The 14903-nt window shown below is 46.8% G+C and overlaps 1 protein-coding gene across 2 annotated transcripts in view; it reads right to left on the reverse strand.

Moving 5' to 3' along the window:
* The window catches only part of Smyd3 (SET and MYND domain containing 3), a 582966-nt gene that overhangs the window by 82601 nt on the left and 485462 nt on the right, over window positions 1-14903 (reverse strand). For both annotated transcript variants that reach the window (XM_052737779.1, XM_052737781.1), the window contains 2 exons: window positions 12317-12404; window positions 6786-6960 (listed from right to left, as the gene is read on the reverse strand). In XM_052737779.1, coding sequence (XP_052593739.1) covers window positions 6786-6960; window positions 12317-12404 — 263 coding nt within the window. The remainder of the gene's footprint in view (window positions 1-6785; window positions 6961-12316; window positions 12405-14903) is intronic.

The following is a 14903-nucleotide window of genomic DNA, read 5'->3' on the forward strand; positions in this document are numbered from 1 at the left end:
TGAAAAGACAAATTTCTGGTGTCTAAGCCACCTAGATGCTAGTATTTTGTTAAGGCATCCTGAGTGAAATGATCTAGTGGGTTGGATCAACATATAGCAGAGCGAGGCTGAAAGGGCATTTAGGGCCAGCGATGCTTGCCATAGGACAGGCTTTAGCTATGGACAGTACCCTGTCTATATCAGGCTTGAAGGAGACAGAGCAATGAATGAAATGTTAAGATCAGTCAATGAATCAGAGGAAACAAAAGGACTTGATCCAAGGAGGAAATCTCATCTATCACTGGTCAGGCCTGGTTTGGTCCCTGCATTTCTTCTCAGGCTTTCGGCTAACTGTCCTCTTGGAAAAACCCCAAAGTGATAAACATCTGGCTGCTGACCATTATTTCTAAACCTCACCGGGACGAGTACTCTGCTTTGCCTATTTATTTACCGCTTTATCACCATGCATGTAATAAATATCAATAAATGTTTTTTGATGAGAAAATTACTACGCATATGAAGCAGGAGACGGGCCATGTTCCCATCAAGCATCCAGAAGGCAGGCAGTAAGAGTGAGTGGGAGATGGGCCAGCATTTGTTGGTACAAATGATACCTTAGCCCACCTCCCACTGGCCAAAGGATCCCTAAGACCCCAGCTTAGACACAGGCAAGACTGAGGGCACTACAGAGGCATCTGATTTCCTGAAGATACACATCCCCTGTCACCGACATGGGAGCTCACACAGACCTGCACAGGAAGACAGTTGTACCGTGCAGCCATAACAGGCCAGGGAGGAGCAAGAAGTGGCTGTGGACGAGTAGGGATCCGGTGCTCCAGCCACAGGGGTAACCTGCGGGATAATCATCACTGCTGATCTTGCAGTCCTACCCAGTGAGGCGGAAAGCGTCTCCTTTGAAGGACAGTCAGGCAGCTGTTCTTGGTGGTCAAGAGTGATAGACGTACATGGACATGTGTGGTCAGGAGGTGTGGAGACCCAGACTTTGTTCACGTCCAGCACACTAGGGGCCACTGCAGTCACCTCACGGGGGCTGGGCAAGCATCAGCAGCTCTTGCTCAGTCATCCTGTCGTTTTTGTCTCGTCATTAAGTCAGGTGGGACACAGCCGACACAGACTACAGTGTGGTCTGCTACGCTGTCAGATGACCTGGGGCTGTCTTTTGTCACCCAGAGCTCTGTGTGGATGTGCAGCATTTACTCAAGAGCAGGAGGCCTGGCGTGGCAGGATGGGCTAGGAAGACAGTGTCATTAGCCCTGTGTTCCCCCAAACAGGCAGGCCCACGGTGACCTGCCTATCAGTTTTGTTTTTCCCAGAGGGACCAGGGGGGGAACACATGCTGAAGCCTTGGATAAATCTGTGCAAAAAAAAAAAAGCTCTCAATTTCTCCTCTAGAATGAAAGCTACAGAGTTGAGCCACAGTTTAAGCTGTGACTAATTCAAGATTCGAATCCTCCAGTACAGCCAGGTCAACACTGCACCCTACTCAAATGTCTAGGTGGTGTCTTAAGCAAATGGACAGGGCTAAAGGAAGCCAGGGTCCCTTTGTGAGGAGAGAACCACTGAAGAGCAATTTTTCCTTTCTCCAAGTCCCCAAGAAAAGTGTAGCCAGAGAAATTGCTAGGAATCATCTCGTCATTATTCCAGCCCTTACCCCAGCACTCCTGTTAGCTCCAGACTTTCCCCACCAGGAAAACACAAGTAGTAAGGTCTGAGCTGGAGCCAGTGTTTTAGTAGCACATACGCCACTGAACCATGAACACCGCTGTCACCTCCTCCCCTTCCTCTTCCTCTGTCATTTCCCCACCATTTCCTCCTCCACTGTGGCCTTTAATGTTTTCTTTCTAGATTCTGAATTAGGAACCGCTCATTCTTTGGAATTCAGTGAAAAGGCTTTGTGTTAAAGACTAAAGTCAAATTGTTTGAGTCTTGCTGAGTCCCGGCCCCACTGCGGAGCAGGTGGTCACTGGGCCAGTGTCAAGACAAGGGCCGTGGCTGGTAGCTGGTCTTACTGAACTGACAGTTAACTGAAAATACAACTGATTAAATCACACACACACACACACACACACACACACACACACACACACACACCCCAAGCTCAAAATCAGTGCAGAGATCCTGCCAAAGACAGTACCATGTGGGAAAAAGTGTTTACACAGAGAAAGGATAGACACCTACATCAGTAAGTGGAGAATAAAATGAATGTTCACTCACGGATGAGCTGACTCTCGAAAGTGTGCCGTAGAAGATAAACAGTGAGTGCAACAAGAGAACCAAACGCCCGGTGACACTCGAGCACCATTTCCCCCTCTCCGGAGAGATCTGGCTGGATGATTATATCTCACCTGTGAGTCCAGATTAGAAGGTTCTGAACTAGGTACAGCAGCCAAGAACCTCAACATCCAAGAGCCCTGAAAATGAGCTTCAGTGACAGACCCTGACACAAGCATCCTCAGATACTGACCTAAACACACCTGTGCTACATGGAAAGCTCTCAGGGCTTAAGCACGGGTGTGTGTGTGTGTGTGTGTGTGTGTGTGTGTGTGTGTGTGTGTGTGTGTGTGTGTGTGTGTGTGACTGTGTGACTAACTGCCTCTGTTACCCACCCAGGTCTCCCTGTTGCAATGTGCAGCGGGCACATTCTTCTGGCTTCTAGCCTAAAGTCCTGTTAATTGATGGCAAACAAAAGAGCAATTGCCAGCCTTCGGAAGAGAAGCAGCTGGAAAGCAAAGGTGGGAGGTCCTGGTGGGGTAAAAACCTTACATTTTACCAACTTCTCGACTTTCCAAAAGCTTCCAAATAAAAAGTCACAAGATGACTAGCAAAATGGGAAGCTATGCCACAGCTGTGTGGTTTCATCAATCCCTGAGTTACAAACACCTGACTTATCACATGCCGTGGCTGCCACCCCCCAAGCCGAATTTTACTTCTCCTCCTGCCAATGCCATTTTTACTGACAGGAAAGTGCAGACACCTTTCTGAGCTTGAATCTTGCCTTCTTTCCCTGGGCAGACATCCCTTCCCCCAGCTTCCTATGACACAGGGTTGTGTACATCTGCATGCAGAACTCGAGCATCCTTTTTAATTGATCCTTCTCTGCATTTCACCCAGGTAACTCACACAGTGTTGTTTCCAGCGCCACAAAAGGACCACTGATGAACAAAATGATTATCAACAAATCTTAGCTCCCAGGCTTTGATTAAGGGGATGGAGAAGGTCTGGATATATTCTGAAATGAATTTAGATCAGGAATATAATAATAATAATAATAATAATAATAATAATAATAATAATAATAATAGAACAGATTCATTCTTTCTCATATTCCTTTAAGGATAAAGTGACATTGTGGTGGGTAGGGCACAATTTGGTGACAGCTATCAAAATTTAAAAGGAGTATAGTTTATGGTAGAGCAGGTGAGCAGTTAGGAATCCATGAGGATCTGACCACATCGGCACACAAAGGGAATGAAGTAGCTTGATGTGACTCATTGCATTGCTTGACACAGTGGATAGAGTGGAAATAGAATTATGGCCCAATTCTGAGATGACCCGATGTGTATCTGTTAAAAGAACGAGGCACATATACTTGGGAGCTGATCTAGACATTTCGTTATATTTCCAACTTGCCTTGTGGAAGATTTAATAAAAAGGCCTGTATTAAATTGCATCATAAAGTTAAGTAAGATCTATTGAGTAAAAATAAGTGAGTAGCAAAACAGGGGTTGAAAGCAGTGGGGCTGGATGAAAATGGGATCTGGACTCTGTCCTCCAAGGTCAACGGCCAAAGCTTAGCTGAGGTCACGAATGACAAAATGCTCACAACCAGAGACTTGACCTCAATCCAGGCGCAGCAAATAGCAGACTGATATTGTCAAATTATTGCAGCAAATAGCAGACTGATATTGTCAAATTATTCCTGCAGACGGCAATCCAGGCACCTCTTGGTAACCCAGACCTAGCTAAATGTCCATGTCCTTGACTAAATGGGAGCAAGAGCCCACCTAGAGTAGTCACAGGCCACAGTGCAGGTGACTGATGGCACATGAAAACCATCGTCACCGTCCCATTCCCTTCTTGTTCCAAGACGGTCATGTGGCCTGCTGTCCTTATTTTCTCTTCTGAGCTAAAGGGAAAAGGACAAAGTGTGTTCCTGTTTCTCTTAATGGTGTTGGTTCCAGACTGTCTCTAGTCTTTGCTTCTACAGAGCCTCTGCTGGCAAACGTCACAAGCCCTACTCACTGGAGGGAGAGCAGCACAGTGCACAGTATTCGGCAAAGAAATCCCTCAAAGGGCCCTAGTGAGGAGAAACTGAAACAGGTTTGGAAACCTGTCACTGTGCACAGGACAGAACACACACTTACAGAGAGAATGTGACCGGCCAACAGCACAAAAAATATAACCAGAAGTTTTTCAAACACAAGTATGGTGATGTATTGTATTCCCCAATATACCGTGTCTCCCAATAAAATAAAACTTGCCTGGAGATCAGAGGAAAAAGCCAGCCACTATATAGAAGTCAGGCAATGGTAGCACATGCCTTTAATCCTATCACTTGGCAGGCAGGGATCTGTCTGTATCTCTGTGAGTTCAAGGCCACACTGGGAACAGAGCCAGGCATGGTGGCACATGCATTAAATTCCAACACTAGTTAACCATGGAGGTATGGAGGTCTGTACAGACAGGAAGTGACAGAGCTTGGCAGGAAGAGGAAGTGATGTAGCTGGGCTGAGAGAGCAAATGAGAGAAAAGAACAGAAAGGCATATAGGTGTGGGTAGACAGGAAGTAGTTTGCCTTTGGAAGCTGTGGAGTTGGTGAGGTAAGGTTAGCCTTAGCTTTTCGTATTCCTCTGATCTCTGGTTTTAACCCCAATTTCTGGCACCGAGTTTGTTTTTATTAATAAGACCGTTGAGCAATTTGTCTACATACAAGGGAGTATGCTGTGGAGGACTTGGCTTCACCTATGTGGAAAGCTGTCTGACTCAAGTGTTGGTCAATCAAACTGCCAGCTAACTGGGGCTCGGTCAGTGCTGTGCAGAGGTCTCTGTGAGTGTCGACAAAAGATTCAAAATGAATTCAGAACTGTTAGGGACTTCTGGTAGGACAGTTTAGATGACTGTTTCAGGTTGGCCTTGGCAGGGTAGCCCAGGATGACAAAGAAAAGGGGACCATGGGCAAGAAGAATCTTCTACAAAGACCAGCCCAGGTTTTGGGGTCGGGGGGCACAGTGCTGCCACAGGGCCTTGGAGAAAGGTGGAATTTCTCGGTCTGCAGCTCCTGGCATGGGTCCATCCATTTACTGTGCTGCCTGTGTTCTGAGCTGCCGAGGCCAGGCCTCAGCCTTCAGAGACTGTGCCAGCCATCTCAGTCTGCCTGCCGTGTCAACACCCAGCAAGGCTCTGAGAAAGCAGCCTTATCTCTCTGTGCTCGATTCAAACTTTCAGAAAACCCACAAGATTCCTCACCCTGAACAGACATTCCACTGCTCATGGGAAAGTCTCCGGTCTCAGCCCTCCAGGCAGTTAGATCAAAGCTGACTCACAGACAGCTCCAAAGCTGTTCACCACAAGGGAACAAAAGCAGCCACCTGCCAAAGCCTGGAAACACCCTTGGGTCTGGTGCCACTGGCTGGCTTGTGGGTCTTTGACATCTCCTTGGTAGTGGGGCCTTGGTTATCTTCAGGCTCTTCTCGGCCCACATCTAGTTCTGACCCAGATCTGACTGTTGACCTCGGGTCACGCAGGCTATCTCTTTCCCTGCTGACAGTCTAACCCTGCTTCTGTTCTTGACATGCAGAGCCTGGTAATTTCCCCTCCTGGCTGTCACCTGGGGCTTCCCTCCAGTAGGGACAGGCTGTGCCCCACCCACTTCACTTTGAATCACTCCCTGTACCTGCTGTCCAGTGTCCCGCAGGTCTAGACCTGGATTCTTCCTGTGCTCCGCCATCTTTGGCTAGACTGCGTTCGTATCATCTGCAGAATGGGGAGGTTTACATCTTCCAGGAACGGTGCCTTGCTTTGCAGACACTTTATGTCCCCTTTATGTCCATGTATCCAGATGTCTTCTCCATGGCAACCTTGTCCTGTGCTGGACACTGGGCAACCCTGATCTCAGACTATTCATCTGCCCCACATTCTCCCATTGGCAGGAGGATCATAAGTCAGAGGCTAGCCTGGGCCACAGAGCTAGATCTTGTACACACACACACACACACACACACACACACACACACACACACACACACACACAGTGATGAATTACCCATCATTCACCAACAGTTTCTTCTCTGATGCAGTGACCCACTGGAGAAGAGTAGTTACAAGGTGGCTGTAATGGTGGACCATCTGTACACAAGCACTCTGACAGACATCAGTTCTGGACCCACCACCACTGTAAACCAATCAAAGAGCAGCCCATCTGCCTCCCTCACCTGGACCAGTGGTCCAAAGACAGGACTGAGTCACGTGTTCCTCTCTGCCCCCCTCCCTGCCGGCCTTGGTCACTGCAAATGGGTATTAGCATCACCCACTGCACACAGAGACAGTGCAGACATTTCTGAAATCATTTCTGAACAAGCACAGTGCCAGGAACCTGGAAACAGCTTTACCAATGACTGAGGAATGTGTGAAGTAACAGAGCAATGAACGAAACAGGGTTTGGTTTCCCACGCTGAAAGCCAACGGGACACTGGATATGAGACAGGAGGGTCAGAGTTTCAACAGTGGCCATCCCGTCCCGTGCGAACAGTGAGGACAGCTGTGTGCCAGCCCCGCCTGGCACTCACCGGTAGGGCTCCATGGTGCGCATGGCGTAGAACAGGGCCTCCTCCAGCATTCCCAGGTTGATGCAGGCATCCATGGCACAGTCGAGCACCTTCAGCTGGTAGATGTTGATGTCGGGAAGCCGTTCAGAGTTGCTGCTTATGATCGCCTGGCACAGGCCCAGAACCTGCTCCCACTCTGTTATTAACTTAGTTAAGGATTCATTGTCTTCATCAAGGAAACACAGAAGCAAGCAGAGATGTCTAAAAGGCTGAAGAGCTCCCAGGCGCAGGAGGGAGGAGGCGCCCATTATTTTGCATGGATGAGCTGCCTGGAAACATACTTGAGAGACAAAAACACGTTCAAGTGGCATCTTAGGGAAGTAAATTCTATTTACATCAACAAACCATCCTCTAACCCAGTCTGTACTTTAGGAGAATTAAAACTCCCAAAGAAATATTCCTTTTTCACACGTCTACATGTTTTCTCCTTCAACTTAGTTGAGAAATGAATGAAGGTGTTTATTAAACTGGACCAAAGCTTTAGTTCGGCTTCCAATTATTTACTGTGGAATTATTTCTGTTTAGAAGAGAGCATCCCTTCTGAAAAAGGAGAAGCTTCTGACTCATCTGAGAACTGGCCATGCATGGAGCCCAGCCCACACCAGTGCACAGGCCTGCAGCAGATGCAGCCATCTGAGAGGGATGCATTTCCAGTGGGTCTTATATTTAGTGTTTATTAGAAAACAAAAGTGAACCCAACCTATACTTAACTGAAATAAATGCATGCTTACTTTAAACCCAAACACTGGAAGAAAATATTAAAAGCTGTGCATGGTGGTACACACCTTTAATCCCAGCACTTGGTAAGCAGAGGCAGGTGGATCTCTGTGAGTTCAAGGCCAGCCTGGTCTACAAAGTGAGTTCGAGGACAGCTAGGAATACAGATAGAGATACTGTCTCAAAAAAACAAAAAGAAAGAGAATATTAAGAACAGTTTATATATGTGTACCATGAGCAAGGGAAAAAGATATCTTAAAAAGAGCAAGAAGATCCACTGCTTTCTGATCAATCACAGGTCAATTAAGTCAGTAATTAATTTCATGGAGCCCCCACGTGATATTCCACTCCCCATGAGTTGCACCTTGCTTCTCAGGGTGGCCTCAAATCACTGGCTCCAGTAACCAGTCTACCTCAGTCTCTTCAGTAGCTGGACCTATAGTAGGTGTGTGGTACTTGGTTCAGCTTCTAACCTTGCCCCTGCAGACTGATATCCCACCCTCTTTCTTACAGAGGCAGCTGGAGGCCTGGAGACACGGGGGTTCCTCCGTGGCCCAGCTGAAGGTGCATGTGCGGGATCTAAGTGGGGTCACCACCCAGCCCCTCTGATCCCTGTTGCATTGTGACTGGGCATCTCCTTGCCCTCCACCCTCCACTTCCTACCACTGTAGCTCTATACTATTCTGCTTTGATGTTAGAATTCCACTTGGGGAGAAACATTTGAAAATTCAAACTATAGAACAGTGTAGATCTTCATCATCAATAGAACTTGGTTCAAACCTAAGCTTGTTCTACCATTTGTCAGATTTGGAGCTTTGGGAAAGTCAAATGCTTTGAGGCAGGCTGGAAATAAAACACCTGCTTTGGTAAAAAATCAAACCTAAAAATGGGAGGAAATCTTTTTGTGCCCTCTCATGAGTTAGGCGGAGTTCTGTGTGTCACAGTCATTGTTGGGAAGTTTACTGGGATATGCAAAGCATATGGCAGTATGAGAGATGAGAGTCTTTCAACTTTCCTTCCTGTCACAGCCCTGAGCCTGACAGACTGAAGGGAAAGAGAATGGAGTATGGAAGAGCATGGAGGATGGAATCACCCTCCCCCTGTCTCTTCACAACTCCATGTCCCATGCACTTCCCCTAAACCTTGATTCCAGCCCTCTTCATCAGTGTCCTGACACAGCAACCCTTGCCCTGGACAGACAGCCCATGTGTGCAAAGCTCCTCTATCCCTCTCCCCACAGAATCCACTTCCCACTGCTGGTGCCTGTAGAGCCCTACTTCCAAAGCATCAGGGAGTCCTTTTAACAAACAAGCCACACCTGTGAATGGGGAAGACTATCTTCATGAACCTGCCAGAAGAGATGTTTCCTCTCCACTGAGGCACAACACCTTACTCCAGAGCACCATTTCCTTGGGAAGAATTTCAAGCTGAGGGCCCTTCATGTCATCTCTTAGGGGTGAGTCCTGGCTCCGATCCCAGAAGGGGTTCATGTACTGAAGACCGTGATTTGAAGTTATTGACAGTCTTTTGTATTCATGTGACATGGATGTTTCAAGCTTGCTGAATGGATCCTCCAGAGGTTGGGGGAAGCGGTGTCTTAGGCAATGCACTGATTTTGAAACAGATTGCCATGCTAACCTCCGTGGCTTTTCATTCCAGGATTAGATGTTTGACAAACTGTCAGGAGGAATGGCTGTCTCTTACACAGTGCCAGACATTTCTGTGGCAAGGCTTGGGCCTTATTGTAACATCGTCTGCTGGGTCCCCATTGTTACTTGCCTACTCATTTCCATAATGTACTCCACCTCAAGAAGCTGAGGTGAGCCGCCGTGCGAGTGGAAACCAGATGTGCTATTCTGTACCCCACACAGCAATACATCCACACACCCTATGCCAAGCAGGAAAGGACTTCTTGCCAAGCTCCCTCCACAATACTGGCAACTATCTCCTGGCAAATCAGGTAAAGCTTTTCATGTAAGCTGCTCCAGGGAAGGGGGAGGGAGGAACAATTTTAACTACAAGATTCTTTCCAGGTTAACGCAGACATGTATCTGCTCGGAGATTGACCCGTGCCACCTGTGGTGTCTACTATAACCACTGTTCCAGTGAGGCTGAGCGCTATACCAAAGAGGACCCCAAAGGCACAGTGGGGGCTTTCTTTCAAATGCTCCTAATGACTATAGGAGGGTGGGGACAGACAGACAAGGGAGTGAAGTCACTTGGGAATTAGTCATCTTCTTAAGACAGACTGCCAGAGCAGGGTCTATGCCCATCTAGCCATGCTACCCTGCTTAACATCATTCTGGGTCCCTTTGCATAAAAACTAACCCTGTGCCCATTTCCAGCAGGTTCTTCCCTCATGTGTGGCACACTGACCAGAACCAGGAGCACACCATGTCATCATCTGCATATTAGCATGTTTCTTCCCTCTGAGACACTCTCCTCCATGGCTGGCCTAAAGTCCAACTCACCTCCCAGACACAGTGGAATCATCACTTCCTCTGTAAAACATTAATCTCTCTCTCTCTCTCTCTCTCTCTCTCTCTCTCTCTCTCTCTCTCTCTCCATGTGTGTGAAGATATATATATCTTCACTAAAATATGTATTGTATTATTCTGCTTTGCACTATTATAATGAAATATCAGATGCAAAATACCTTATGAAGCAATGATAGGCTTATGAGTCCCAGAGATTCCAGAACAGGTTCAGATGGCCCCGTTGGTGTGGCCTCCAGTGAGGGCACCATACGGCCAAGGTGGGAGGGGGTGTCAGGCAGCAGAGTGAGGTCCCCTTGAAGGCATTCTCCCAATCTGACTTCCCAGTAGGCCCCACTCCTTAAAGGTCTGCCATACCTCCCACTAGAGGTACCCTGGGGGCCAGATTTGGACCTATGGACCTTTGAGAAATACTCCTCTGAACCACAGAACAGAGTGATTTGCACAATTACTATCCCACGATGTCAGAGTTGTGAATGTTGGACTGTGTCTTATAAATTCTGCCTGAATCACAGGGGTGGATTAGGACTAGCAAACACCTGACTAGCCAAATACCTGGCAGAGTTGGTTACCACTAAAGCCTCATCCAGGTGAGACTGAGATGCTCTGTGGTCCACTAAGGCCTGATTCCTGCTGAATAGGACCACAGAGAACAAGACTTCTCAGGAGTGTAGCAACTCTAAATCTATGAGCGTCAACCCAGAGCTGGCTGTTTCCAGGACCTTTCATCACATTGACAGGTGGAGTTTCAAACTCCTCCTCAGCTCTCTGCCATTCCTCATAATGAATTTAATTCCTCTACAGCCCTATTAATATTCTACACCCCAGGCTGAATCTGAGATTCTAGATCGGATCAGCCCAATGTCACCTCCTTTCTCATTTTATAGTCTATATTTCTATGACTGCAGCCCAAGATCACAGTCGTCTTTGGGGACTTATAACATGCTTGTACACTTTATTAAATTTTACTATTTACCAAAGCAGAACCCTCTCGTGTGTTCTGCTGCCAAGCTTGATGCAGATTGACACGCTTCAACTTCTTGCCCCAGACAGAAGACTTTATATAAACGCTTGTCAAAGTTCATCCTCTGACGTTCAGTCACCATTCAGACTGCCAAGGATCCTCCTGATTCTGCTGTCCCTCCTCTGCTGTCCTTCCCATCTCCACATGAGTGGAGAGTCTCTTCATCCGGGGACTGAATCAAAGGCGGAGGAGACAGAGCACCCCAGAGCGAGGCTGGTGTCATTTGCTAACTGAGTAAGATGCCTGGATCTGCTAGGATAGAACGCAAATGTCTTGACCACTTCTTTTCAAAGCCTCTAATGAAATCAAGATGCAAACTTTACTTAAAGAAAAAAAAAATCTCCGACTCTGTGGATGGATTTGTTCTTAGTAAACTTCTCTTTCTTACTAACCAACTGTAGTTCATTAGTAAGACTTAACAAGCCCACTGAGCTAATGATTTCTGTAATTACACACTTCACTACCGAAAGGAGAACCTACCTATCTTCCCGTCCTTCACAGTTCTCTAACAGCATCATAAACTGGAAACCTTAGTTGCAGATTTTGTTGGTGTCTGGGATATGTTCATCCCAAAGCATCTGATGACCTTTTGGTGACCTTTTCATTCGGTAGTCTTTCTTACCTGTAGTTCCCCCCATCACATTTGCGTCTGAGTGGGATCCTCTATAGACAGTGACCTCTGTCACAGCTTCCGCCTATCCCAGTCCTGACCCTGATCTGGAATCCCCTTCACACAGTAAAGCACCTAGTGGTCATCCCAGATGATCCATCATATGCTGTCTTCCTCTGCTCTGAACTCTGACCTACTCACGTCCCTTTTCATTCACGCCGAGGGACTACATAACAGAGAACCCATTGCTGCTGTTTTGTGACTGGTTGGTAGGTTTGAGGGTCAGTGGTATTGATTTATAAGGATTCGAACATTCCTTTCCAGAGACTAAAGTGGTTGCAGGAGGAAGGGGGTCTAACAACTCAACTTTTGCACAGAAAAGGAGGAGGAGGAAGAAGAGGAGGAAGAGAAAACAAAACAAAACACCAACGACTTTCCTTCCCACTATGACCGGGCCATACTATTAACTGGTGGTAAGGTATTTCTAAGGTTCTGTGCTGATCTTACTGCAGTCCTCCTGGGCGGTTCCCCACACTGCTAGCTGGGCCAAGGCAGCACTGAGAGCTTGCAGACCTGGCCCTGGCTCCAGCGGCTCCCAGGAAAGCAGCAGCCAACAGCTGGGCTGGGCCTGCAGGTGAAAGGATACTCCAGTGTGCCTTCAGCTCTTCAATTTGTTTCAGTGATTCTTGAACCTCCTTCCATATTTGCTCATCACCCGTTAGCATATCAGCATCCTGTTCGGGCCAAATGGGAAGACAGGCAAAGAAGACAAATGGCCCAATTAAAACCCGGGCAAAGGATTTGAACAGACATTTCTCCAAGAAAGACACACAAATGGCCTACAAGCACATGAAAACATACTCGGCGTCATTAATCATTAGGGAAATTCAATTCAAAACCACAGTGAGATGCTCCCTCCTGCCCGGCAACACAGCTCTCACCTGCTATAGAAAAGCAAGGAACAGGAGGTATCATTAGGGATGCAGAGGAGCTGACGGGCTGAGGCTCCACGGGTGGACATGTACAGCGAGTGGCCTGGCTTTGAAAAGTGGGCTTTTCTGCTCCTCAAACAATTGACCTAATTTGTGCTCCTTACCACTTATGCCAAGAAAACGTGGGATGGAGCACCACATTGCTGCTGTTGTGTGGCTGCTTTGCTACGAAGCTTCTAGCAAACACAGAAACACCACGTTAAGAAACACCACGTTACTGACAGTGTTAGCATCTCATTAGTCCTACTCCTGGGCAGGCAACCATGAGGAATGAGAACATGGTCAACCAAAAACGTGTGCACCAATATCTGTAGTCCCAAAGTATCCCAAAATGATGTAACTCGAATGTCCATCATCTGATGATGGACAGATAAATAAAAACTCATCACAACTGACTATTACTCATAATAAAATTAACAGAGGATTCCTACATGCTCTAACATGGATGAACCTTGGACACATTATTCTGAGTGAACAAAGCCAGTCATTTTGTGCTGGTGAGATGGTTCGGTGGGTGAAGGTGGCTGCAGCCACATGGGATGGCCTGGGTTCGAGCCCTGGGACCCACACGGTGGAGGAGAGAACTAACTCTTGGAAGTTATCTTCTGATCACCTGTGTCCCATAGCATGCACATGCCCTCCCCCAATAAAATGAAATAAAAATATAATAAAGGACTCTTAAAAGACTCTACATTATATGATTCTATTTATATAAAATGCCCAGACTGGGAAATCCACAGAAACAGACGGTAAATTGGTGGTTGATTAGGGCCAGAGCAATTAGAAGGAATTGGGGAGACTGCTAATGGGCAGGATTCCTTCAGGGATAATAAAAGTGTTCTAAAATTGACCATGATGTTGGTTGTATAACACTAAAAAGAGACTAAAACCCATTGATTTATATGTTGTAAACCGAGTGAACAGAACATTATGTGAATTATACCACAATAAACTTGTTTTTGAAAAGGTATAAGAGAAAGATTTTTATAAAGCTGTTATTCGGGGCTGGAGCAACGGCTCAGTGGTTAAGAACACTTGCTGTTCATCTAAAGGAACTTGAGCTTGGTTCCCAGCACCTATGTTGGATGGCTCACAACCACCTGTAACTCCAGCTCCAGGGAAGCCAGTGCTCTCTTCTGGGCTCCAGGAGACCCCACACTCACGTATGTGCACAACCACACACAGTCATATACACACAGAATTTCAAACATACATACAGACACACACACACACACACACACACACACACACACACACACACACAATCTTTCCTCTAAGACCCATTCTTTTTTAGGAAACAGTATAGTGGCCAAGCATGGCTTGCCAACACAGCCAGGGTAAAGGAGAGCAAGTCTACTACACTCATGTGGACCAATCCCGACGTCCACAAAAATCTGGGAGAAAACAAATATCTTAATAATAAAAAAGTCTCATATTTTAATGATTTAAAACGTGAAAAAAAAAAGCCATCGAGATGGTGGGCTAGTGTTGATTAAACGTCTGCTCTCTTCATTCACAAGCAGGCCTCCTACCTTTCCTGTTTGCTAATGAGCCCTCAGCACGCAGCGGAGTGCTGGGTTCAGGGTAGGTGTGTGGTACGGGGCCTGCTGTGTTCTCAATACCGTCCCATTTCATCTTTACACAGCTCTCATAAGGGTAAGGCCATCCCTGGTGCATTCATGGGTGGGGAGTGGGTGCAGGCCACCCTGGGCCAGACAGTGGGGTCCCCCTGGTCTTTGGAATACTAGAGCAATGAGCAAAGCAACAGAAGAAAGTCTAGCTTCAATTCCAAGTAAAATACTCGTCCCCTTCAGGTCACATGGTATCTATCTGCCACTCCCATCTCCAACCCCTGCATGCCTAGTTTTCCATGCATAAAGCTTTGAGTCTGAAACTAGATCCAGAAAGATTCTAATTATAATGTGCCTCCCCAGGAACAGAGCAATCCCTGTGAGAACCACTGTCATGTCAGAATAAGTCTGTGTTACCAGATGTGTTAACATTATCCTGGTGTTCTGGCCAACAACAACAACAACAACAACAAAAAGGCACGGAAAACAAGATTCTAAGTGCAACTGAGACAGACGGTATACACAAGAAGTGAGGGCTCTGTATCTGTGAACCGAGGCTCTAACATTCTCTGTCTGTGCTACGTGTATGTGCAATGTATATGTGCAACAGAAGTTACTTTTGGAAAAGACTCCACACATGCATTCCCCTTTTAGGAGATCCTACAGGCAA

The sequence above is a fragment of the Peromyscus californicus genome, unplaced genomic scaffold (assembly GCF_007827085.1).
Source record: "Peromyscus californicus insignis strain IS unplaced genomic scaffold, ASM782708v3 Scaffold_14__1_contigs__length_90479793_seg_2, whole genome shotgun sequence".
NCBI lineage: Eukaryota > Metazoa > Chordata > Mammalia > Rodentia > Cricetidae > Peromyscus > Peromyscus californicus.